The sequence below is a fragment of the Elgaria multicarinata genome, chromosome 4, assembly GCF_023053635.1.
Source record: "Elgaria multicarinata webbii isolate HBS135686 ecotype San Diego chromosome 4, rElgMul1.1.pri, whole genome shotgun sequence".
Classification (NCBI taxonomy): Eukaryota; Metazoa; Chordata; class Lepidosauria; order Squamata; family Anguidae; genus Elgaria; species Elgaria multicarinata.
Genome location: NC_086174.1, coordinates 50,833,996 through 50,860,908, shown reverse-complemented (window position 1 = coordinate 50,860,908; position 26,913 = coordinate 50,833,996). Strand labels below are relative to the sequence as shown.

Genomic DNA, 26,913 nt, shown 5'->3' with positions numbered 1-26,913 from the left:
CATTTGGCTCTGGTTTATGTTTTCACTTGTAATTCATTTGATTTCATCAGTTTCCGGGCTAAAGAATTGCTTAATCTTTTACCTGATGGGAGGAACTCTTTCTAGTCACACAATCACTTTGGGGAAGAGATTGCCAACGACAGAGGCCCTGAGGGGTGGAGAGAACAGGCTGAAAACATAGAAAGTTTAAAGAGCTCCTTGTCTCTTTAAGGAATCATAGTACTATACTGAAGCTTTTCCCACTTTAGCATTCACCCTGGCAACTCTGTAGCATGAACTTTGTTATATTAAACTTCTATTCACTCTAGAACTTGCAAGTGTTTAAAACACAGTGTAAGACTTGTACTATTAGTTTTGTTTTTTACACCAGATGCCTGTTTACTTGGAAGTATGTCACACTATTCATATACATACTTCTTTATTGCGATCCATAGATCCATAAAAAGAAAAAAAACCCAAACAAACAAACAAGCAAACACAAGAATCAGACATGAAATCATACAGTTAGAGGTATTATCAACTTTAGTCTAATACACAAAGAGCTCTAATCCTGGCCGCCACTGTAAGAAATTTAGCAACAGCCAAAGTTACTCTTGAGGACTTATCTTCCAACAGAAACTTAACATAAAATTTGTCTGAACTTCTGGACAGTTTGCTCAACAATGGGGTGATCATAAGATAGCGGGCCTGATTATAAAAGCTACAGGACAGAAGGATATGCTCCATCGTCTCCACTTCCGTATTCCTACAGGGGCACCGTCGTTCCTGATAAGGGACACCAGCATATCTGCCCTGAAGTAATTCAATAGAATAAACATTGCATCTGGCCTTGGAGAAGGCAATACGATATTTAGCGACCAACAAGTTCTTGTCGTAATGAACGTGCAATGCACTGGGAGAGCAAGAAACATGAGAGCGAGCACATAAGTCGCAGAACGCTATATCCCACAGTCTTTGTTTGACAGCTTTAAAAGCAAAATTCAAGCCCAGATTAAGGAGGAGGGAAGAGGAGAGACCTATTTAAGCTGCCTTCCTGGCAAGAAGCTTGGACCAGCTGTTCACATAGTTGTCCTGAGCCAGACAGAGAAGCAGACCTGAGCCCCTCCCAAAAAGACTAACTTCCATCCAAAATTTTAAGGCAGACCACCAAGCCCTAAGCGAAAGAGAGCTTTCCCTGGTTTCCAACAAAAGTACAGAATTAGGGACACACTTTGGGAGTTGAAGAAGGGTCCTCAAAAACCTTGTCTGCAGCCTATCTATCTCAGATGTTAATCCCCCTATCCAGATATTGGAGGCATATAAAAGCTGGGCTGCAGACTTGGCGTTAAACACTTTGATGGCAGACAGTATAAACATTCCCCCTTTAGTAAAGAAAAAGCGTGTTATTGCAGCTGAACTGACTGAAGCTTTATTAAGGGTGGCCGATCTATGGGCACTCCAGGACAGGGTATGATGGAATAACAGCCCCAGGTAAGAGAAAATTTTCACCTGTTCCAGGATATGCCCATCAAGGGACCACCGACGTTGAGAAAATCTATTTTCAAAGACCATGACTTTAGATTTCTCAAAATTAATTTTCAGATCGTTGGTCAAACAAAAGTTGGAGAATTTCATTAAAAGATGTTTCAAACCAGGTCTAGAGCGGGAGAGAATAACAGCACCGTCTGCGTAAAGTAAAATAGGAATTTTCCTTGTGCCAAGTTTGGGCAAGTGTCCTTCATGGTCAGACAGGGCCTCCTCAATATCATTTATGTATAAGTTAAATAGTGTAGGTGCGATGATACAGCCCTGTCTTACTCCTCTAGACATAAGAATTTCATTTGAAAGCTGTCCCTGTGTGCCACATCTAATTTGCATCCTGCTGTCGCTGTATAGAACCATTATAAGGTCTTTTGTCCACCAGGATTTTATCTAATTTCTCCCATAGTTTAGTTCTAGGGATGGAGTCGAAAGCAGACTTCAGATCCATGAAGGCGACGAACAGTTTGCTACGTAGAAACTTAAGATGTTTCTCCGCTAAGTGAAAAAGAATCAGACCATGATCAGAGGTGGAGTGATTCTTTCTAAAGGCAGCTTGGGCTTCGAGGACAACATTATTGGCCTCGAGGATGTCAGTTAGTCTATTAGATAGAAATCGAGCATAGAGCTTGCCTATTATTGAGAGGAGGCTGATAGGTCTGAAATTCCCAGGATCCTTTGGATGTCCCTTTTTGTATATCGGAACCACAATTGTGTGTCTCCAACTGTCAGGGATTTTGCCAGATTGATTTATAACGGTAAAAAGGGCAGCTAACAAAGGGGCCCACCAATCCTGATTGATTTTAATAAATTCAGCAGGAATAAAATCTATGCCGGGTGCCTTACCCCCTTTAAGTTGTTGGATTAATTTGATCACTTCCTCCTTAGAGACTGAATTCCAGGGGGGGAGGGAAGAGAAAGTGACATCCTGCATATCAGCCTGAGCTGATTGTATAGTGTCTGGGTCAGTAAAAATGGCTCTGAAATGATCCTCCCAGACCTGAGCTGGAATTGTGCAACTAGGTGCTTGGCGCCCAACACAATCTGCCAAAACATTTTTGAATTATTATTCAAGGAGGCATTTAACAGCAGGGACCAGGAGTTTCGTTCAGCTTGGCGTCTTTTTTGGGCTATGAGGGACTTATATTGCTTTTTTAGCTGAAAATAGGTCGAAGGGAGATAATTGTAGCCCGATTTTCTGTAGGTTATATAAGACTCCCTTAACTCATTTTTCTTCAGGTAACATTCTCTGTCAAACCAAATAGGGCCATTATAGATCGTAGGGGCAGTATTATCTGGGCCTGACCTGCCTGCATGAGTTAAAGCATCTTGGAAGGAGTCGATTAGATCATCATACGCTTTTATAGAGGATGCAGCCGATTCCTTCCACAAAATTGCTGATCTTAATCAAATTATTGAATCGGAGTTTAATCTTTCCTCTAGAAGACTGCTTAATTTATCAGACCATTTTACCCTTATTCTGTGTGGGCACTCGAACAGGACATCAGTTAAGTGGGTATGGGGTAGTTGTAAATTAGGAGTTGGGGCACATAAAGTAAGGGTTAGAGGCTGGTGATCGCTACAGGTTCTTGTACCTATATAAAAATGATAAACTAACTGGAAGGCATTTCTAGACGCCAGCTCATAGTCTATTGTGCTTGAACCAAATAAATTTGAGAAGGTAAATTCACCTGAGCCTTCCCAAAGGTCCACCCCATTTAAAATAATTAAATCTAGACTGAGCTGAAGTTGAGCCAGGCAAAAGCCAGCGTAATTCAGAAACTGATCTTTTGAGTTTCTGTGTGGAAAATTTCGATTTTCCCTAAGTTCACTCAAGATAGGGTATCTTGCTTCTAGATCGTTGTTATTGGAGCCAATCCTGGCATTAAGGTCACCCAGAATATATAAATATGCATCAGGGAACCTAATAATTTGAGTGGATAAATAGATCTCTACTTTATGCCAGAGTTTCTTGATCTGCTCATTGGATTTAGCAGGAGGGATATAAACAGTCACAAAAATAAAAAGACTAGCATTAATTTCCAAACAAATTCCAAACGCCAGTTGTTCACAATTTTCTAATTCAGTCAACTTAGCTATCAGTGAAGAGGACACCAGGATGGCAAGGCCACCCCTTGGACGACCTTTCTTATTTCCCCGGTGAGCATTCAAAGAGTAGGAGGCAAATCCATTAACAACAACAGTGTCCATGGCCCAAGTTTCCTGAAGCAGAATCACATCAAAGGAAGAGATATATTGACAAAAGCAGCTATCCCAACATTTGTTAGCCCAGCCCGCAATATTCCAGGATATGATCCTGAGATAGGATTCACCCTGGGGGCACTGGCATCAATCCAGTGGTGTAATCCCAACCAGTGATCCATCCATGTCCCTCTGAATGCAGCCATTCCCCTTTGCTGTCATGTGGTTTGATGGAAGCTGTGGGTCGGAATCGATGATACTGGGCGATATTAACTCTGATGTCGGCCCTACTTGATTAGCATTAGGCAGCCCTCCAGACGGCTGTGGCAGTTGGCAGGATGGGATGGACGACGTCTTGCTCCCCACCGATTTATGCAACACTCCTGGATAGAGGCACGATGTTGGACGAGCGTTGTCAACTTTCACAGGAGTGTCTTGACCAAAAGTTATCAGATCTTGCAAGGTAGTGATGGTATGTTGTCCTTCGACCAAGGGCTGAGCGCAAAAGAAATCGACCTCCACCCCCGAATGAAGTGAATCGGGAGACAATACCTGTTCCAACATGAAGGAGTTGGAGGGCCTGCTCGGAGATTGCTGGATACTTTGAGGCTGGTCTTCACACAGTGGGCAGGAAGAAGGTATAAAGCTCTTGTGTGGTAGATCTGCTTCTTCAGTCACCACAGTTGAAAAAGCCATGGATTTGCTGCTACTCAGTTTAGGGGCATTAAACTGCGGCTGGAGGATAGAATTAGAACGGCTTTTGATGGATATTAATGGTTTAACCTGGAGATCTTTAAAAAGCCGTGATGGGTAGATCCCCACAGTATGCAGGAAAAGTTTTTCCTTCATTAGGATCAGTAAACTTCAATAGGTGCCTCTTATAAACAGGGGAAGAGAAAAGTAGTTCCACAGCCAACAAATATGATGGCTGAATATTTAGCAGCCGTTTGAGGTTTAAGTTAGCACTTTGAACCGATCCCCAGAATGGGTGTTGGCCTCCATGGGGATGTACATCAATAACCATCGAGCAAGGCTGAAGAACCAGACCACGATTATTTCACTCTATTATTCCAATATGTGGACCACTATTGGGGGGTGTAGATAAACAGCCTCCATTATTGCAGTGAGGTTCGATTACTGGGTCTGAACGGGGAGGGCGTGGTGGAGGTTGAGCCTGGATGCCTTGGCTGAGAAGCTTTTCTGGGAGCCATGTCAACAGTTTATTTAAAGAGCTAAGCACAGTTTCTAAGTTAGAACTAATCAACTGGAGTGTCCTCGCTGTTAGGAAACATTGCTCAGCCAGTAATTCAAGGGAAAAAGCTTCACTTTGGGAGTTTTCCGTGGATTTGCCAATTGGACGGTTTGTTTGAGAAACGTCAGCGTCTTCTAAGATAGACTCACCAGTAACTTCGCCTCCCTCGGCCAGAGGAGCATATCTGTTAGACAAAGTGATTTCATCTGTCGGAAAAGCAGCAGAGACGGCATGAGGAGGCTGCCGAACAATAAAATGTCGAGCCTGCACTGTTTGGCGCAGGGTGCATTACTCGCATTTTGTGGAGGCGATAAAACTCTTTTCCTTCTCATAGTCAACCAAATGACCTAGAGGTAAGCAAACTAAAAAAGTCCACACTACTAGAAAGTTTAAAACCCCTTTCAGGGAGTGGCAACTAATACTCGAGAGCTGCTGGGTGTTAATTAAATTCTTGATAGAAAGCACCCAGCAGTTTGCAGTTCAAGGAAGGAGGCAGCACATCGAAGAGCTACAAAACTGCAAGCTGGAAATGCAGAGAGCAGTAAGAGCAATAAAAACAAGTGAAAGAGTAAAACAATAAAACTGCTTAAAATAGGTCAATAAAACAGTAAAACTTCTAAAATAAATTATATGAGTCACGGAGACTCACACAGCACTGCAGCCTCCAACGCCATTTTCCCCGGAAGTCCCGAGAACCACACTATTCAATAGACCTGCAACCCTAATAAATACATTAGTATATTTTTGACTTTTAGAATTTGCATGTGTTTTGCGGGGAAGGGGTTTTCTTAAAGTTTGTGGGCTACCCTGGGGGTTTTATATTTGAGGGTGTCAGATAAAATCCCCTTTAGAAAATCATAAAAATGTGTTTCCAATCCAACTGTAGTCTGCCAATTATGTCACCCATACCATTTTGTATTAATTGTTATTGCCCTGTTGTCAGGATTTATAATGTAGATGAAGAACAGAGCTTTACAGCACAAGCCTATTACATGTCAATTCTGAAGCAAGCCTATTTGGCTCTATGGAGCTTACTCCCAAGTAAATAGGTAAAAGATTGCACCTTCAGTGGCAGCAATGCTAAAGTGGAAGAAAAGATCCCTCCAGCAAAAGATACAAATTAGTGCAAGGGGTTTGGAGCTTCATCCCACGTACCTGTTTCCCTCGAATCATCCCCTACAGTGCTAAGCTGTCACCATTGTTGCTGCTACCGGGTGGCTAGATCCTTTGCATACCAAGAAATGGGTTTAAGGGGGGAAATGCAAAAAAATCATTAAAAAATATATCAACGGATGACCCAATCCAATTCAAATTTGGTATGCTTAAAGCTCTCCTTAATATCTATAACTGTGCCAATTTTGATGTCTTTATCTTTAAAGCTTATGCAGATGTAAACATTTGTTTAATTTTTCTTCAAAGCCAGTTCTTCAAACCCAGTGGCTGCTCGGAAAACAACAAATGTTATGCTTGAAAACTAGTAGCAAAATAGGATGGGTCTTTTTGCTTCATAGCACAATTAAAGCAGGATGCATGGGAGTACTTCACAATAAAAACAGATTATAAGCTGGAAAACTTCAGAGTCCTTTGCATGCAATTCACAGTGATTGCACAGTATAACACAATGATTTGAACTCTGCCATACATATGAATTATGCTAGTCTAACCAGGTTAGCTGTAATCAGCATGGAGATTGGCAAGCACAGTCATGACGTGGCTTGTCAGATACATTGATTGAGCATGTACTCCAGGACAGAGGTCAAAGCAGCTCTAATTTATCATAATGACTTAGGCCTCCACAAAGGCCAATTCTTTCAGCAACGAATGGATGGAAAACTACTGCGGCATGAGATTACCCAATGGCAGCAACTTCCTCTCTGTCCAGGGTACATTGCAGGGGGCTGATATACCATGGAAGTTCTAGCTTTTCAAGGCTTGTTTTATGGCCTTGATAGTACAGACACAGTGGACTGTAGCCCTATGAAAAGCCAAGCAGATGTCTGACCTTAAAGTACAAAATATACAGTAAGACCAAGATACTATTGGTGTTATTTTTACAGTCCAACACATCCTGCCCTGTGGTCTTTGAGCTAGCCTTATGTCCTCTGGTGTGGTCGAGGATGCTCTCCTATTAGCAGTAAGATTCAACTGCCAGTCAAGTTGGCCTTCTGGATGTGGAACTGTGGAATGGGATGCAGATCTTAACTTTTGTCTCAGGATGTAAATGTTTTTGGCCAGACCTGAAGGCAGTCCAGAGGGTCTGGATAAGCTATACCAATCTCTATGCTGCACTGCATATGCAGGGCAACTAAAATTAATTACTCCCCCTAACATAGCTGGGGAAAGACTATTTGCATAAGATATTTGACAGCTCATTAATGAGGGTAAAGTTACATGTGACACAGAAAACGTGCAAATGCATCTCCCTATATTTTTCTTTTAAGTAGGAACAAACTTAGCCCTCCTCAGGACCTTGGTAAGTAGATGTAAGAAACTTCCATTTTCCGTAATTAAAAACATTAACAGTGTAATTGTGTATATATCTATTCAAATGTAAATCATACTGACTCCAATCAGACTTACTCCTGGTTAAGTATGTTTAGGATTGCATATATTGCAAGTTTACCAGGGCATAAGACCTATTGAACTGGAACTTCTGAGAAGGGACATATAGGATTGTGTTGTAAGTTTACAAAATTCTATAACGGTACTAAAAACTGCATATCATTATTAAGCAGTTGATGCAGAGAGAGAAGTCTCATCTATTCATTTTCAAGAAAACATGTTTGGTTTATAACTGTTTTTCTCAGCATATCAACACATTTTAAAATAAAAGAGGATTAATGAATAGTAGACTTTTCCAAGGAAATAAATTCTTCTCTGAATCTTGTCAGGTTATGCATTTTTATTAAATTTAGGTATAACTATGCTTATTACAATAAAATCATATTAGTAGAAAATATTTTTAATCGTAAAGCAAATACATACATTTAAAATTTAAACAAAATAGTCCACATACATCAAACATTAAACAAAAATCCCCAAACGTGTTTCAACCATACAGGTCTTCATCAGTGGGAAAAGGATATGTGGATTTTTTTTTAAAAAAAAATTATACGAATATTAAAAAAAACAACTTTTTATGCCCTAGATATAGGGAGTTCCTATAAGACCCAAAGTTGGCTCTTGTAAATCTTCAAGTTTGTAGCAAGAAAGACAAGGGATTAGATACTCCCTCTTCTCTTCAAGAGGCTGGTGGATTAAGACACCTAATTAGTTATTGTAAAGTTGGCACTCCCACAACTTGCTCACTCTTAGAGAAAAGTATATAATATTGAGTAATCTTACCTTGGCTCCCAAGTAATATCTAGTTGCATGAGTGATGTCTCCAGGTGGCTACCAGGAGGAGGGCCTTCTCTACTGTGGCACCCCGGCTGTGGAATGAGCTCCCTAAGGAGGTTCGCTTGGCACCTACATTATATGCTTTTTGACGCCAGGTGAAGACCTTTTTATTCTTCCAGCATTTTAATAGTCTATAAATAAATTTTAACTTGGTGTTTTAAATTTGTAATTTTGCATTGCTGCTGTTTTTATCTGGTTGAGCTTTTATATTGTATTTTATATTATGGTTTTATGCTGTTGTTTTATACTTTGAATGTTTTTAATTTTTGTGAACCGCCCAGAGAGCTCCGGCTATTGGGCGGTATAGAAATGTAATAAATAAATAAATAAATAACTGAACAGATATATGCAAAACCCTCTTGAAGACAGGAGGGAGTATCTAGTCCCCAGTCTTTCTTGCTACAAGCTTGAAGATTTACAAGAGCCAACTTTGGGTCCGATAGGAACTCCATATATCTGGGGCATAAAAAGCTGTTTTTTAATATTTGTATTTTGTTTAAAAATAAAATAAATCCACATATCCTTTCCCACTGATGAAGACCTGTATGGTTGAAACGCGTTTGGGGATTTTTGTTTAATGTTTGATGTGTGTGGACTATTTTGTTTAAATTTTAAATGTATTTGCTTTAAGAGTAAAAATATTTTCTACTAATATTTTATTGTAATAAGCATGGTTATACCTAAATTTGATATATTGTTTGTATCAGTTTTCTTAAACTTACTTTGTTTTCAGGTTTGGTTTTGGTTTAAGATAGCACTTTTTCATATTTCTATGCATTTTTATTAAGAGATAGATAAAGCTTTATTGTTTCAACCAGTGGTTACAACAAGCATAGTAAAAACAATGATAAAACAAATCATACATTCTGCAAGGTCAGAAATGTTGCTGTATACATTTGGGCTGTAAGAGCAAAGTTGGCCAATGTTAATAGGACAGTCTTGCTATTGCATGTAAACAAAAAGTATATTCTTTCTGAATCAGACCTGCTGGACTTTTTCTCAAGAAAACCATCTAAATATTTAAGAACTAATTTGGTGCAGTAGAACAAATAATGAGGCAGATCCTCCACTTTGCCACTACGGCAAGGGCAGAGTCTCAAGGCATAAGGATTTTTATTAAAACGCCCTTCCAGAACTGCTGTTTTCATTTGTTTCTAATCCTCCTGCAAGGGCTGATGAGGAATAGAAATTAGAGTCAGGTAGCATTCACATTCAAATTTAAGCTTAGTCTCTGCAAACCAAGGTGCTATCTTATTACTTGAGACTATGCAGAGATCCATTTGAATAGAAACACTATAGACCCTCTCCTTAAAGACCTCGTTGCTGTGAGCTAAATTCAAAGTAGTAAAGTATTGAGAAGAAAAACCATAATAATGAATCAGTTTCTGAAACCAAGATGATGTATTTGATGGATTGGCTGTCATTTGCTCTGAAAGGCACAATTTAGGTAAACTGGTTGTGGGGAGGAGTTTGAGCCAGTAGTTAAAGGCCCTGATGGCAGTGATAGATTTGACTGCTATTAAGCGGGTTTCTGACCGTAAAAATGAAGCAGGAGTGCATATTGTTACACCCAGAATTGTCCTTAGCAATTTATTTTGAAATGTTTCCATATTGTAAGAAGATTTCAGAGCCCATAATTCTCCTCCATACACAAACTGAGGGACAAGTTTTGATTTCAACAAGGTTAGCATTGGGTGGATTTGGTAACCTCCCCTTGTGCACCAGATTAATCTTTTAAAAGTATAAAAAAGAGAGAGGCAGGTAAGAAATAAATATGTTGTTTATGTTGTTGTTGTTGTTGTTGTTGTTGTTATTATTCAGCCTAATTTGCAAACTAGTTCAGCTGGAGTTCTTGGATTTAAAGCAATCTGAAACACATGGCCAAATTTAATTCACATACTTTTTACTCAAGATGAACAAGTGTAAAGTAAGTACAATTTCCTGGTTGGGTCAATATTCACAATTGCTCACAGTGATTAGCATCTGAACGCCATACTACTACTACTACTACTACCACTAATAATAATAATAATAATAATTTTATTTCTTACCCGCCAGTAAGTAAAAAATACATAAAAAACTGATTAAAAACATAGTATACATTGTTAAAACTTCCTAAAAATATCCTAAAACTGTTGGTAATGAATGAGTTAAGTAATGTTAAGGGAGAACTAATATTTTAAATGACTCTGAATGTCACCTAGGGCCCATTTTAACCACTGGGGAGCCAGCCACATGTCATGGTAGGCCACCCCCTGCTGTGGAGGGATGATTACCTGGGGTGTTTCATTAATCACCGGGATCATGTTTTAGTCCTCCCACACACCACACTAAGCCACCATAGTTAGCCCCAAATGCATAACAATCATGGCTTAGATTGATGTCTGAACAGCCCCATGGTGTCTCAGTTTTTTCAGTCTCATAGATAAACCGTCTCAGAAGGTGGTGCTGGAGGACTTTTGGTGCACCCCATGGCCATTGGCCTATAGGGTGAGACAAAGTTCCATCTTTTCCCCCATGCTTTCAAACATCTACATTAAACTGCTGAGGAAAGCAGATTTGAGCTGAAGTGTCATTAGTATGCAGATGACACTCAGCCTTATCTCTCATTTCCATTTTGGAGGACTGTGGAACTCCTGATCCGGTATCTGGAGGCAATTTTGGGGTGGAAGCTGAGACGTATTCCAGACAAGACAGAGATATTGTGAGTCAGGAAACTGACTAATCTAGATAGAGGATTACATCTGGTTTTAGATATACCCTTAAGGAACAATGCACAGGTTAGGAGTGCTGCTGGATTTGGTGTTAACTCAGGAGATGGCAATGGTTTCATTATTTATTTTATTCCTGATCCTGGGGTAAGATGAACATTTAATAGTAGCAAAATGTAGTAGTTTTGTTTTCTCTGAAAAATGAATCAATAAAAACGCGCAATAACAATACAAGTTTTATTTTAAACAGCCTTTAATCAAGATAGATATTTTACAATGGTATGCATTGTGATATACTTTTTATAGATGTTCTTTAAAAATATGCAATGCATAAGTTTTGTTGAATAGAGCTTGCAGGTGCACTTATTTTTGTAATGAATATCCTGGAAGTCTAGCTGATCCTATAAAAAGAAAGATTAAAATAAAATTCATTTTTGAAAGTGGCATGTTAATACATTATTTGCAAAGAAAATCACTGTAATGGCCATAGTAAACAAATAAATGACTGTAAATGCCAGCAACCACATTTAGCCATTGCTTAAAGATGCACATTTATCTTATAACTAAGGAAGTATTAAATTTTTAGAGACCAGTTCCTGGATGTGACCTCCACATGGCAAGACTGTAATTGAGTCATACATCTCCAAAAAAGACCTATTTTTATTTCAGACAATATTCTCCCCCCTTTTTTTAATGTGAATATCAACAAAACTGAACTGAAAATTTTTATTTATTTTATTATTGCATTTATATCCCTCCTTTTTTCCTCCAAAGAACACAAGATGATGTACATAATCCTCCTCCTCTCCGTTTTATCCTCACAACAACCACCTCGTGAGGTAGGTTGGGCTGAGAGTCTGTGACTGGCCCAAAGTCACCCAGTGGCCGCGAGAGGACTAGAACCCGGATCTCCTGACTCCCAGTCCAACACTTTAGCCACTACACCACACTGGCTCTTACATAATACATCATGCAAAGAAAAAACATGTAAAGAAAACACATTTCATGTGAAGAAATTACATATATAGGAATATCATCATTTTTCATCATGTGTACTGTTCATTCAAAACAAACAAACAAACAAAACAAAACAAAACCTGAGAGTTATACATAGATTTCAAGAAAAGCAGACCAGATATCTGTGTATTTATCCACTTGCAAGTTACGCCTATATAACACCCGTTCAAAAGTTGATAGTGTTATTACATCTTCAGTCCATTGCATTATGTGAGGTGAGCATTTGTCCTTCGAACGTGATAATATAAGTCTTTTGGCTGTCATATTCATAAAGGCCCTGAAGACCCATCTGCGCTGACCATGTGTTAATTTCCAAGAAGCTGGTAAGTAATTTAGGACATGTAGATTGTTCCATATTATTGATGGTTTCAATACAAAGTTTATCCTTATTATAACCTCCTCCCAAAAAGGGGCGACTAACCTTATATTCCATGAACTAGGGTTTAAAGCAAATATTTTGTTCAAGGTCTCAAATGCATTAACTATCTACTTAAGTGAACAATCTTTAAAAAAGAGTACCCACAACTTCTCCTCCTTACCTCAAGACCTCATCATAATTGTTTTATATCTACACATAAACAAGAAATGCATGCTCATGATAAGCGTATGTTTGCAATGCTTATATTATACAAGTTCTGAGCAGTGGCCATACATCATCTTGGGCACTATGCTAAATATAAGTGTTATGGTGGATTCAGGACTGTGTAGACGCTGTATAGGGGTCTTCATAGGAGAAGTAGGCCCTGTTCAGATGATCATGGGAGTAACGGAACCATGGAGCGGGGAGGGGTAAGGGAACCATGACATACGCATGCCCCACACGACTTGCAAAACACACGGCACGGGTAACTTACCCGCCCCACAGTGTGAGTTGTTGGCAATCCTCCCTCCTCCACAACCGCTTTGGCTAGAGCACCACTGGAACGTCCAGCTGGATGCAGGACTTTATTTATTTATTTATTTATTTATTTAAAACATTTATATCCCGCCCTATATCATTACGATCTCAGAGCAGCGTACAGATAAAAGCATACAGTAGAAAACAGTAAATATGCACAGTGAAAAACAAATTAAACCATGAACCAAGTTAAAACAATATATAATTTAAAAGCAATAAAAGCAGTTAAAACAGTTAAAACAATGTGTCATCTTAGTGGATTTAATCATCAAAGGTGGAGCACCCGACAGATGACATGGTGAGCCACCTCGGGGTCCCTTACCCCACTGCAGAGGGTGGGTACCTGGGTTAGGTAACTTCCCAATTGTGGGTGGAAAAACTTCCGCCACATGACATACTAATCCCACATGGGTCACTCCCAAACGTAACCTACAGTGGATTAGTGTTACTTGTGAACCCAGCCACAGAGTGACTTGCATTATTTTCAGTGGACAAAAGCAACTCCCTGTCAGAGTCTGCGGGTGTTATCACTGCCTCATACAGTCTATATATTGCACTTTACCTGAACAGAAGTTTAATTCTGGATGATTTATTTCAGTTATTGACTAACACGCTTACCTAAATGTTGCCTTTGTAAGAGACTGGAAAGGCTGATTGGGTGTCTTGTCACTGATGACAGTGAAGATGTTGGTGTACATGAAGATGCTGGATAATGCGGAGTATTTCTTAGTGAAGGTGTTGGATAATGTGGATTATTTCTTAGTCCAAAAGTATCTGGTATGTGATTTCTACTATTTTGTGATGATACAAATGGTGACATATAAGAAGTCACACTATTTGGCATTCTTAATGGCGATGACCTAGTAAGTAAATAGACAAGACTTGGTCTAGCATATTGAGAAAGGTAGACATAGCATAATCAATTACAGCAGGTTGTGCTGTTTTTAAAACAGGTTTGACTTTAACACATTTTTTTCCAAATTGAATAATAAATGATACATTTTCTCCCTATCCTATTAGCTCTGACAGCACCAGAAGATTTCTGGCTCGAAGCCGTAAACAGGAGAATTCCTGTAAGAGGCTGAAGATACAGTTCCTTTTAATACTAAATTTGGTGGTCTGTCTTACTTCCTTCCTTCACTTCTTTACTACCCAATAGCCAACACTCTCTGCTTTGGCTATTATACCTATCTGAGATAGATTGCTTATAGACAAGGTAACGGTTTCTGCAGGTGGCAGGGAAGGAATTACCCACTTACGAAGAAAATTCTTTAGGGCTGGTGCCAGGTTTGATGAGACCCTGGGAAGGTGCCCTGGCAGCCCCTCCCAAAGCTTATCAGAGGGTGGATGGCAGCCACTTGTTACTGGTGGTGGCAGCCACTTGTTACTCCTTCAGCCCAAAGCCCTAGATGAGGTAACAACAGCTATGGCCATCTTCCCCATTCTCACTTCCAATATACATGTAAGGGGCACGGCTCAGAGGTATTGGGAATAAGGAAGGAAGTAGCAGCTGCAGCTTCACACCTAATGCCTTTCCCCACAGCTACCAATACTCTACTCCCAATGCCTCTGGGCCCCATAAGCAAGGAAGTCTATGATGACTCTCTTGCCCAGCACCTCTCCCTATACAGTACTGGGTGGGTGTTTTAAAAAAAATCTAAAAAGGAAAGAGGAGCTTGCCATCGAACTACGATGTGACCATCCAGGTCTGTGAGCCCTGGCATCTGCCTTACCATGCAGGTGACATGACACCAGACCTTTAAACATTAGACTGTAAACTTAAAGAGCAATCCAAAGACATTGGAGCATGATCATTCTTCAGAAGTGCTAGAATGTTGACATTCCAGGATGCTAAAAGTGATCACTTTGAAGCAACAGGTATCTTGGGGATTAATTAGAATAAGATGGCCATTTCCTGAATTGACTTTAGGTTCTAAAGCTTTTGGTCAGGCATCTATTTCTTTTTAAAATATATTTCCATCTTTACTGCAGTGTGAGCTACAAATTCAAATAAGTCAACAGGAGAAAACAATATTTTTGATACACGAAGAATAATTTGGTTATTTGGGAAGAGTTTGAGAAGAGTACATAGCCTACCCCAGTGAATGCTACAATATGAATGTATTGTTGGAAGTCCCACTTTACAGAAGAAAAGACACGAAGGTTAAAAAGTGAAAAGTAAATTTGTACTTAATACAATAAATACAAATGAAAACAATATAATTGTTTACATGAAACTTGGTACCTGAAATTTCACAATGTCAGAATTTAATCATGATAAAGTTATTTGCATTAAGTGAAGCCAATTTAAATGAAAACGTTTCTTCTCTGGAAAGTCGAAATGTCAATATAAACAGAGGTGAGCAGAGATAATCCTCTCATTACAACACTTGAATTTTAGTTACCTTATTGACCCTGGTGTACTCTTTTGGCATGAAGTAATTCCAGATGATTGAGAACTTCTGCATTTAACACTACCTGTAAATAATATTTCTGTTTATATTAGCAGATTAAGGGTGCAATTTTATACTTATTTACCCATGAATAAGCTCCACTGAACTCATTTAGTCTTACTTCTCAACAGCCACTTATATGACTGTGCTGTAAAGAACATAGTTTGCATAATGTATTATTTTGAAGGCACATTTTAAAAAATGTATAAATATAATATGGCTCTTTGAAAAAGTTAATCTTAGTCACTGAAAATTATCTTGTTTGTTTGAAACCAGCAGGATGGCTAGTAGTACAGGAATCTCAGTAAAATGTATAAACCATTAGAAATGGGCAATGATTTTATATAGAAATTCACTAACGTTGTTCACTTAGACAACATGACATATCAAGTTCTTCTAAATAACATTTTGCTTTAATTTGAGTTAGTGTCTACGTAACCATTCATTCTCACTTATTCATATAATGATGGATCAAAATGGTCAAATGATTTCCACAATAGACAGAAAGTAAAAAACAAAACAAAAACTGGTATATACATACAAAACACCATTATTACTAGAAAAGTTAAACAAGAAACATTTGTATATCTACATCTTAACATGCTTGATATATAGTTTATCTAATCATAGCACTAAGTAGAAAAGTGAAACTACCTCTTCAATAGAACGTAAGATGTTTGGCCATTTCTTCTAGAGCTGGGCAAGTAGGATTTTGTGCTCATTTCCTTAAAAGGAATTGTATCCTTTGAACCTTCTACTTGAAAGCCTGAAACCCCTCAAGGCCCCCTTTAAGCATTTAAAGTAGCAGAGTCTGATTTCCTCTGCTGCTTTATTCTGTTGAGGGTGAGGTTGGGGTGTTAGGCAATGGTGGCTTCATTAAACACAGTAGAAGCCAACCAAGCTTAGCTTCTTTCCCTCGGCTGTTTGTAAAGTAAGAAGACACTGTCAAAATAGTGACAATCATTATTTCCTCCCCCCGCCCCCACTGGGGATCATGGGAGAATAAGAAGATGCCTCCTAAATTCAAAGGAGCTGTTGTTGCTTGCTCCCCCAGCCTGGCCTTCAAGGTCATTGGACCCCAAGGTGAGAGAACAGAGTAGCAAGTGATGAAGGCTGATGTGTGTGGTTGTGGTGGTGGTGGGATGGGGGGCAGAGAAAACATAGAACTATTATCAGAATATAACTTCAAAACACAGAATCATAGAATAGTAGAGTTGGCTATAAGGCCGTCAAGTTCAACCCCCTGGTCAATGAAGGAATCCACATTAAAGCATACCTGAAAGATGGCTGTCCAGCTGCATCTTGAACGCCTCTAGTGTGGGAGAGCCCACTACCTCCCTACATAAATATCTTTTCCTGTTCAGATTTTAAAAATAGGCAATTATATTTTCTTACCCATATGTCCATTCTGAGGTGGGCTTATCAATGATATTCTCATAGGTCCAGTCACTGTTTCAGTCTAGGTGTTTTCAAAGATAAGAGTACAATAAATGTAAAAACATGTAACATGAGTAAAAATTCCATTTAAAATGTGTAGTACAGGATTGTTTTGTTCCACTGCTGCTGAATCATGGATGTAGCTTCTCAGGAATTCGTTACATTCTTGTGAAGTAGGAATATTATTATTAATAAGTATACTTCAAAGTAAATTTCAGCTCATTCTTGGCTTGTTCAGACAAAACCATAGGTTAAAGGAAAGAAAAATGTGTACATGTGTGTGTGAATGAATGAATAAATAAATAATACAGGTGTGGAGGTCCAAGTTTTGGAACAGAAAGGTCCAATGGGTGGGGGGTCTGAACTGTCTCTACACTAATCATTGCTGCTATAACCACTTCCCCCAAGCACTTTTCTCTCAGTCAAGCTCACTGCTGTATAGCTCCAAAGCTCCACCTAACGAGCGTTTTATTGCACGCTCCTTACTGGGAACTCACAGAGTTTGCTCAGGTCCCTCACATGACGTTGTCTGCCTCCCGTGCACCTTCTGCCTCTTCTGGCCTTCCTTGCGTGACAAAAAAAACCCCTCATTAAGTCCAATTTTTAAAAAAACATTAGAACAGTGGACTCAATGGGCCTTGTGCTCCTTGTGTACTTCCTCTTTTGAGGAACAAAAACATGGGTGGAGAAGCGAAGGTAGGGAGTGTGTTAACCCCCGGTGTGATGTTGCTTCTAGTGTCATGGATCTGCCACAAAAAGCCCTCAATGCTGAAATGATTACTGAAGAAAATGACAATTTCCCCCCTACAAAAAGTAAAAGCTGTCTCATCTTGGAGCTGCAGGCCTCAAGCCATTAAGCATGTTGCATTGCGGGTAATTAGAAATCCAGAGATTTAAATAAATAATAAAGTAGATTGCATTAAACGAAAACACAGGTTCACAAGCACATTTACAATGGCATAAAAATAATGGTCAAGTTGACCTGGATGCTATCTAAAGAGAAAATGCTGATTTCTCCACTGTGGCACCCCGGTTGTGGAATGAGCTCCCCAGAGAGGTCCGCCTGGCGCCTACACTGTACTCCTTTCATCGCCAGCTGAAGACCTTTTTATTCTCTCAGTATTTTAACACTTAATTTTAACTTAAATTTAAATTTTACTGTTCTAACTCTGTATTTTAATCTTATATAAATTTTGCTGCATGGTTTTATCCTGGTTGTGCTTTTTATACTGTATTTTGTGATTGTGCTTTTAACATGTTGGTTGTTTTATTATGGTTTTAATTTATGTGAACCGCCCAGAGAGCTTCGGCTATTGGGCGGTATAAAAATGTAATAAATAAATAAATAAATAAATAAAATAAATTTAAAGCCCTCTCACTTGGGCCAAAATGTTTATTTCAGTAATGAAAAGGTGTGAGACTGTAACTCCAGATCAAAAGTGTATTTAATGTTTTTGCTTATCTATTAATGAGGGGGAATTGTGTAAGGTATACATATCAAAAAGCTTGATATACGGATGTTTAGAAAAAATATAGACTTAACTTTAACTGGCAGATTTTGAGTAAAGAGTTATCTTCTCAAAGGTATAATTCAGAACTGATCTAGCTTGAAAGGTGTATGTGTAAGTCTTATATGTATGGTCCAATTCTTAGGAATGTTTAATAACAATGAGGTAATTAAGACTGTGATCCCTAATTTATGGGGCAATTGATAATATTAGTTATGAAGTAATTTCTACACAAAACTGTACAAATATGTGCTGATTTTAGAATATGGGAGCTTCTTCTTAGAAGCTCACCATCATGCCTGTTTACCTGTTGAATGGCTTATTCAATATCGAATAGGAAACTTGGTACTTAGAATGAGATCTTTCCTTTTTAAGGTATTAAGACTAGAAGTCTAAGAACAAGAAATACTATGTTGAATTATTACAATCTAAAAATCTTTAGCAATGTTATACTTAATAAGAGAAATGTTTTTAGGTTTTTATGTACACAAAATATTCTTAGGATATTTGTAATAAAAAAATAAAGCATGGATCAAGAAAGATTTTCCTGTACTAATTCTTGTTACAATAAAACCTAGATTACAACCCACAAAACAATCTTAGGTGTACACTTGGTTTAGATGAATTTGATCTGCTATTAGGTGGTAAACGAGGATCTAAATGCTTCCAATGTACTGAATTATAGAGAGTTAGCGCAAAGTCCCTTGTCCGTAGCACTAGGCAGGAGACTCTAGGCAGGAGAAGAGTTTAATAGCTCACACTTACCACGTAATTGAATCAATCTAGTTTAAACAAATGGTTTGGCCACAGTTACATCTAGTTTGACTGAGTGTGTATTTGTGTGAGTGTGTATGTCTGAGTGTGAGAGTAGATAGATAGTAGTCCTATATTGCCATGAGGAGTGTTTAACAATATTGCTTTCGGATTTCCAACAAGGAATGACAAAGCTTCAGTATATCTTCTTCCTCTCGTTGGACATCTTATACCTTTAAGAGGTCAAGATAAGAAGCATGCTAGATAGCAATTTGCCTTTTGTCACAAATCTAAGTGGGAATTAGAGTTGAATCTTTATAACATTAACTATTTCTGAGTGGAAAAATAGAAAGCCACTTACTTTCCTTGCTGAAGATTGCAGATGATCTACTTCCATTGATGAAACCCTACTGATAGTTTGGGATTCATATGGAAAAAATAATTTGCAGGATGTCAAATATTAATATAAAATACTAGTAAACCTTAAAAATCACTAAACATGTGTTATATCCTAATGTTATATTTGATTTGTTGAGTAACACATAATAAGATATTGCAGTATTAAACTAAGCTAATCCTATTGAAGTCTTTTGGGGTGAACTATCATGTATAAATATGAATGTATAAGATCTCATGCCATTTATCCTCTTTCATAGGCTATAGACATATCTACATATCTACAAATACCTTTGTGAAGAACTAGGTAGTTATTGATCACTTCAGAGACTTACAGAGCAATCCTAAACATGTCAATTCAGAACCCAATGGGGCTTTCTCTCAGGCATGTATGTGTAGGTTTGAAACTTTAAATGTTGCTGTGAATGAAAAGTGAGAATTCCATCTTATCATAATTATATAACTTTCCTGGATTCATAGCAAGCAATTACCTATTTGGGTTTTGGAAACACAAACACTTTTCCCCACTATTGACTGGACTTGAATGTAGCAGAGATTTAATACTTTTCCCCCCCATTTCAGATCATAAGAGTCCTGTTGGTTCAAATCAAAGGTCCATCTACTCCAACACCAGGTTTTCCATAGTGACCAGCCACAAATAGGGCATGAAGTCAACAACATCCTCCCTACTACTACCGTATTTCTTCGATTCTAAGACACCATCGATTGTACGACGCATACTAATTTCAGTACCACCGACAGAAAAAAGCTTTGATTAGAAGAAATAATAAATGCACCGGCGATTCTAAGACGCACCCCGTTTTTAGAGATGTTTATATGGGGAAAAAAGTGCATCTTAGAATCGAAGAAATACGGTATTTACAATTTCAATTGTCATGCTAATAGATAAAAATGCTGCTTACTGCTGTTGTTGTTGCTGCTGCTGCTGTTGCTGTTGTATATGCTGAATTTGTTGTGTTGCTTTCTTAACATATCCTTCCAGTTTTGAAATCTGTATGGAATAATCTATTTCAGTCATTTAAGCTTTGTGGTTTTCATTTTCATCTACCACCACTGAAAAATTCCAGCTGTCTTTAATCAGATTGTTCCAGAGTACGTGGTTCAGTCTCATGTTCCGACTGTTAAATGAAATACAAAGGACCAGACTGGATATACCTCTCCCTGATCTGGCCCATTCACATGGATTACAGCAATGTGTGATATTTGGGGCTGCATTTGAAAACGGTCCAGAAACTTCAGCTGGTACAAAACAGTGCAGCAAGGTTGTTAACAGGGACTGGCCAACAATTTATTTATTTATTTATTGCATTTCTATACCGCCCAATAGCTGTAGCTCTCTGGGTGGTTTACAAGTTGAAGACAATTAAAAACAAAACAATAGTATAAAACCATAATATAAAATACAATATAAAAGTACAACCAAGATAAAAGCAGCTGCAATGCAACAATACAAATTTAAAATACAAATTTAAAACAGCAAAGTTAAAATTAATTTATAGACTGTTAAAATATTGGGAGAATAAAAAGGTATTCACCTGGCGTCTAAAAGAATAAAATGTAGGTGCCAAGGACCACATTATGCCAGTACTTTCCCAGCTTCACTGGCTGCCAGTCCAGGTCCTATTCAAAACGCTGCTATTAACATTCAAAGCCCTAAACGGCTTGGGGCCAGGTTATCTGAAGGATTGACTCCTCCCATATGTACTGCCCAGACCCTAAGATCATCTTCAGTGACTCTTCTCCGTAAGCCCCTGCCAAAGGAAGTGAGGTGGGTGGCTACCAGGAGGAGGCCCTTTTCTGCTATGGCACCCCAGCTGCGGAATGAGCTCCCTAGAGAGGTTCTCCTGGCACCTACATTATATTCTTTTCAACGCCAGGTGAAGACCTTTTTATTTTCCGAGTATTTTAACATTTTACCATCTTAGTCTTTTAACTTTGCTGTTTTAAATCTGTATTATAAGTCTCTGCATTACTGGTTGGTTTTATTTGGATTATACTTTTATATTGTGTTTTTATATTGTGGTTAATTTTATACTTTAAATTGTACTTTATGGTTTTAATTTTTGTGAACAGCCCAGTGAACAGGCTATTGAGTGGTACAGAAATGCAATAAATAAATAAATAAATAAATAAATAAATAGTTGACCTGTGACATTTCGGTAATACAATATTAAAATATAAATGTGACTTCATCAAAACTTCCCACAGCCCAATATTTCAGTTCAGCATGAGTTCAAAGTACCTTTCCTCTGTAGTGTGCCAATAGCCGTCTTCTGTGTTTTTCCTGGAATTGGGCAATCTAAAAATTAAGAGAGGGAGAATCTATACTAGACATTATAAAAATAATTTCTATGTTAAAGATTAGAAGAGGAAAAAACCCTAAAAGAATAAAATCTAGAATAGTAAAAAAAGAAGCAGGAATAGAATTCCTCATACTATCTATCATGTCTTTTCTGGGTCATTCCATGTCAAATAAAAAAACAAATCCTAAACTACCAATTATATTTTGAACATTATAGCACCTTGCATTCATGTTAAAGAGGCAGGGGGAGGATTTGGGGGGGGGCATTTTTTAGAAATTCAGCAGTCCAAAATATGTGCGTATAACATTATCATACTGAAATGTGCTGAGTGAACCATTAATAAGTGAATGGAAATAACTAAAGCCATTATTGGTTCTACTTGCACAGGTTCCTGAAGTCTGAATGGAGGAAAGTGACTAGAAAGAATGCGCAGAGACACCAGAAAGAGAAGGCTGAACAATCAGAAAACAGACATGTGTATATGCAAATCTGGCTGTGAACATGAACAACAAGACACTGTTTATTAGCTGAGTATGGGAAGAAAATACTGGACAGAGAAATTTCTAAGAAAAGCCCTAAAGCTGAAGCAATGGTTGGATAATTCAGGAATGTTGCTAGGAAGTGAAACTGACAGCCCAGGCTTCTGAAAGACAAGTTATTTCCTTTAATATTGGAAAGAGGGATTTCCAAGAGATGATGAGCTCAATTAATGCATAATGTAGTCAAAGGCCATGTTTTTCTAGTAAGTGAGTTTGTTTATTTGTTGTTTCAACCATCATGGTCATATCTACTTTACAGATACAATACACCATGTTTTTCTATCGTATGCAAAGACGTGAGAAAAAGAATATTTAAGATCCATCAAAGTCAGGAGAACTCTGAGGAATACTTGGATATAAAGAGAGAAGCAGCTAGCATGTCAGCACACCTACTGCTTCTAAGTATACGGCCTAGGTTGGACACCAGGTTCTGTGGCTCCAACACTGGTAGTAATTATTTCAGTTAATGTGGAATGGGTGAATGAATTGAATTTAACTGCATTTTATCTAAATAACAGTGTTCTTTTAACTTTGCTGTTTTAACTTTTGTACACCGCCCAGAGAGCTTCGGCTATGGGGCGATATATAAATGTAATAAATAAATAAAAATAAATAAATCTGTATTTTAAATATCTGCATTGCTGCTCAGTTTTATTCTGATTGTACTTTTATATGGTGTTAGGTTTTGGGTCTCAGTCTGTGGGCTCCATCATACCAGCATTATAGCCCGCTGTCAATGTGGGTTGTGTGCAAAGAACTCAGATAACGTCGTCCATGTCCTGCCCTCAGACTTTCTTGAGAGTTTTTTTTTGTCACGCAAGGAAGGCCAGAAGGGGCGGAAGGAGCGCGGGAGGCAGACGACATCATGGGAGGGACCTGCAAAAAATCTGTGAGTGCCCAGTAACGAGCGTGCAATAAAGCGCTTGTTGGATGGAGCCCTATACTAAAATAGTTTTTCTCCCATGGAAATTATACATCGAAGGTCATTTCTAGCAACTATTTGCTGTATCATATCTTTATTAAGAAGATACCAACATAGAATTTCCTCTTGGGAGAAAGTTCGAAGAAAATTAATATCTAGTACATTTATGATGGAAAATATTCAAAATAGTTCACTAATAACTCACTTGTGTGATTTCTTTGGAATATTTTCTGCATAATCCATCTATTCCCATAAACAATGACTGAATATCTGAATTCATCTGCAGCAAAACAAATTACACATTATCAAACATAATAAAAGTTTATAAATATTTTTGAAATCTACAAAAGTAATCCACTTTGCAATAAAAAACCTTAACACAGTTGATTATCTCTAAAATAAACAAACAAGACTAGAAATGTATTACCCAAGTAATTTTTGCTCAAGGTGAACAGACAGAAGTATCTTTTTCATGAATTAAATTATTTATTTAATTCATTCAGTGGTACCGTCAAGGCAGGACTCTAGGGCTGACTTAGCAGAAGGGCCCCCAAATTCTGGAGGGGTGACTTACCATGTGTTTAAGTAAGTGAAGTTTTATTTATTTATTTATATAGCACCATAAATGTACATAGTGCTGTACAGAGTAAAACAATAAAATAGCAACACCCTGCCACATAGGCTTACATTCTAAGAAAATCATAATAAAACAATAAGAAAGGGAAGAGAATGCACCAAACAGGCACAGGGGACAATAAAACTTAACAGTGTAAAAGTAAGATCAAAATCAAGTTCTGAAAGCTTTAGAAAAAAGAAAAGATTTCAACTGAGCTTTAAAAACTATCATTGAACTTGTGGTTCGCAAGTGCTCTGAAAGAGAATTCCAGGCATAGGGGGCAGGGAGAGAAAATGGAAGAAGATGAGCAAGAGAAGTAGGAACTCTTGGACCGGTAAGAAACATAACATACGATGAGCAAAGAGCACGAATGGGGCAAATAAGAGAAGAAAGGTAGGAAGGAGCTAGACTGTGATAAGCTTTGAACAGTAATATGCCAGTGGTGGGAAATGTGTATCCCTCTAGATATTGTTGGACTGCAACTATCATCAGTCCTAGCCAGCACAGTAAATAGTGATGGCTGATGGAAGTTGCAGTCTAACAACATCTGAAGGGCCATATGTTCCCCATCCTTGCAATACACATTATCACCTAAATAGCCATCCCCCATAATCACATTAAGTCCAGAGTCTAAAATTACCTAACTGTACCACTGAATTCATTTCAAATAGTATTGTGATGGCATCTAACATAAGCTATTTTTAAAACAACTAGATAAATTCATAGGAGGTTTAGCAATGGCTACTCAACAATCCAAAGCAGAAATGCAACCTTCATGTGCAGAGCCAGTGGGCTTCTTCACACAGTTTTTTTCTGGCTGCGATTGTCATTTGTCAGTCACAGTATTCTCCATGTACTTTACATGACATCGGGCCCATTCAGACGACACACTAAGCCATGGTCAGCCTAACCAGCAAATGGTTAGTGAGCATGTTTAAACCGAAGTTATGTAGCGACCATGGTTATGTGACATGCTAAGCCATAATGTTTACCTCAAAATGCTTAACCACTGGTGGCTTAGCATGTTGTCTGAACAGGGATGACCCTCTCCTGCAGCTGCTGTCCTATGTATCCCTCCCTCCACTTTTCCCTGTGTTATTTCTGAACAGGGAAAATGTAGTATTTTCTGCAGCTGAGCAATGACATCGCAACTGCCTGCTCATGTACTTCTGCCATTGTGTTTAGATCCGCTATGTTGGCAGTGTTTATGCGGTGGGAATGTCTCCTGCCTCCTCCCACATCTGGCACTTTGGCTGCAGCTGCCTCCTCCTCCTCTATTTCTCTTTCTTGCCTGCTCCCACCTCCACCACCAATTCACCCACCTATGCCCACTCCTCCTCCCAAAATTTTTTCCTGGAGGGCCCAGCAGCACTTTACAATGGGATTGGAGCCTTTGCTCCGCTCCGCTCTGCAGTTCCTGCTTCCAGGCAAATCGGCTGTTCAGATGGAACAGGGAGGGGGTAAGTAAATCACAGCAGGGTAACAGTCATGTGATGGGGTGCGCATCATGGTTTCCTATTCCTCCCTGCTCCATGGATACTTTCCCCTCTTTCCCCCAGTGATCGTGTGAACGGGGCCAGAGAGTCAGGGTAAGCAACACTAGTGCACCATATTATTGTCAGCCTCTATTTCCACCATTCCTGCCTTTGGGCTAAAAGGCACCAACAAGATTGCTCCGCCTTAGCTACTTTTTTGTTCACATTTGGCACAGAAATAAACTTAAGAACACACTCTGAAGTGCAGCTTTGCTATTTTAACCCTTCAGGATGAATCAATGCAAAGAGAAGAATGTTCCACAGGTTCAATAGGAACAATAGCTTGGTTTTGATCTCAGGTACTTGTCAAAAATGTATATTAAACATATTGTAAATCAGTAGATACATGAAGTCACGAAGAGTTGGAAGTGACTGAACGAATAAACAACAAAAAGATACATTGAAGTTGTTATAAATGTTTTCTGTACCTTTTTTGAAAGTACTATTGTACGACAAGGAGCTCTGCAAATCAAACACTCATCTTTTTTACCTATAAAATAAAAATCAATGCACAGTGCATATAATTTTGATTGGCAAATTTGTGTTGTAATGGCTGATCAATTACGTATAGAAAAATATCTTTCATTCATTGGCAATTATTTTAATGGTATTCTCCCCACCCCCACCACACACATCTTTGTCGTCTTATAAAATGTACTAATTTGATTTATTGCTGCAGGTAACAATCGCAGTATAAGAAATATATCAAATCTTGCACTAGCAGAAAAATAAGAGTTCACGTTTTGCTAGTGGTTGCACAAGTAATGCCTAATCTAATATATTCACAAGTTGTGCAACGCACCAACAAGTTCACTCCACCTTAACCACCTTTTTGTTCACACTGGACACAGAAATAATCTTAAGAATGAATTCAGAAGTGCAGCCTGGCCATTTTAACACTTCAGGAGGAATCAATGTGAAGAGAAGAGTGTACTCTTGCGAATGTGCGGCAGGATCTACACTACTGCTTTATAGTGGTTTATAACAGTAGTGACAACTGTTTCGGCCCAGGACACACTCCATGTACAGTTTTCAAAGTGTTATATCCTGCTTGGTGTAGATCTGGGTCAGTCAAGACCCACAGGACACATTACCTTTCTGGAGACACTGCTCACAGATAACGTGGCCACAGTTGGTCAGGCTGAACTTTGGAGAGGCTCCTTGGGGTTTCCGGAAACATGCATTGCAGAACACCAGAGCAGCCATGAAGGGAAGTGATGATGGCCGGTCAACGGAGCCCTTACAAATTCACTTGAGCTGGCCCTTCGGCCTGAATGGAGCGGCAGTCACGAGCCGATGAGCCTCCATTCAAAGGAAAGGGCTTAATCCCAAGCATCTCACGAGACCGTTTTCCTCATGCAGGACAGCGCGCCTGAGGGAGGGGAGACACCTCGTTTCCTTTCCTTTCCTTTCCACAGAGAACGAGGAATGCC

General features: G+C 38.7%; 1 protein-coding gene across 1 annotated transcript; it reads right to left on the bottom strand.

The window, feature by feature from the left end:
* Nucleotides 1–11,339: 11,339 nt before the first annotated feature.
* On the bottom strand, nt 11,340–26,913 carry RNF212 (ring finger protein 212). The gene is made up of 10 exons (XM_063125627.1): nt 26,575–26,913; nt 25,909–25,970; nt 23,535–23,609; nt 21,808–21,864; nt 20,468–20,556; nt 19,510–19,558; nt 16,846–16,909; nt 15,403–15,475; nt 13,616–13,857; nt 11,340–11,483 (listed from the first exon to the last, which is right to left on the bottom strand). The coding sequence occupies exons 1-10, from the start codon at nt 26,684–26,686 to the stop codon at nt 11,446–11,448; spliced, it is 861 nt and encodes a 286-aa protein (XP_062981697.1). The 5' UTR covers nt 26,687–26,913; the 3' UTR covers nt 11,340–11,445.

What these genes read in the sequence shown, in the direction of transcription:
- RNF212 (XM_063125627.1), bottom strand. Translation starts at nt 26,686, where the DNA reads ATGGCTGCTCTGGTGTTCTGCAATGCATGTTTCCGGAAACCCCAAGGA. An exon ending in AGTACACCAGGGTCAATAAG is followed by an intron (nt 13,858 to 15,402) that starts GTAACTAAAATT and finishes TTTACTTACTAG; the next exon opens with GTCATCGCCATTAAGAATGC. An exon ending in CTTACAAAGGCAACATTTAG is followed by an intron (nt 11,484 to 13,615) that starts GTAAGCGTGTTA and finishes TTCTTTTTATAG; the next exon opens with GATCAGCTAGACTTCCAGGA.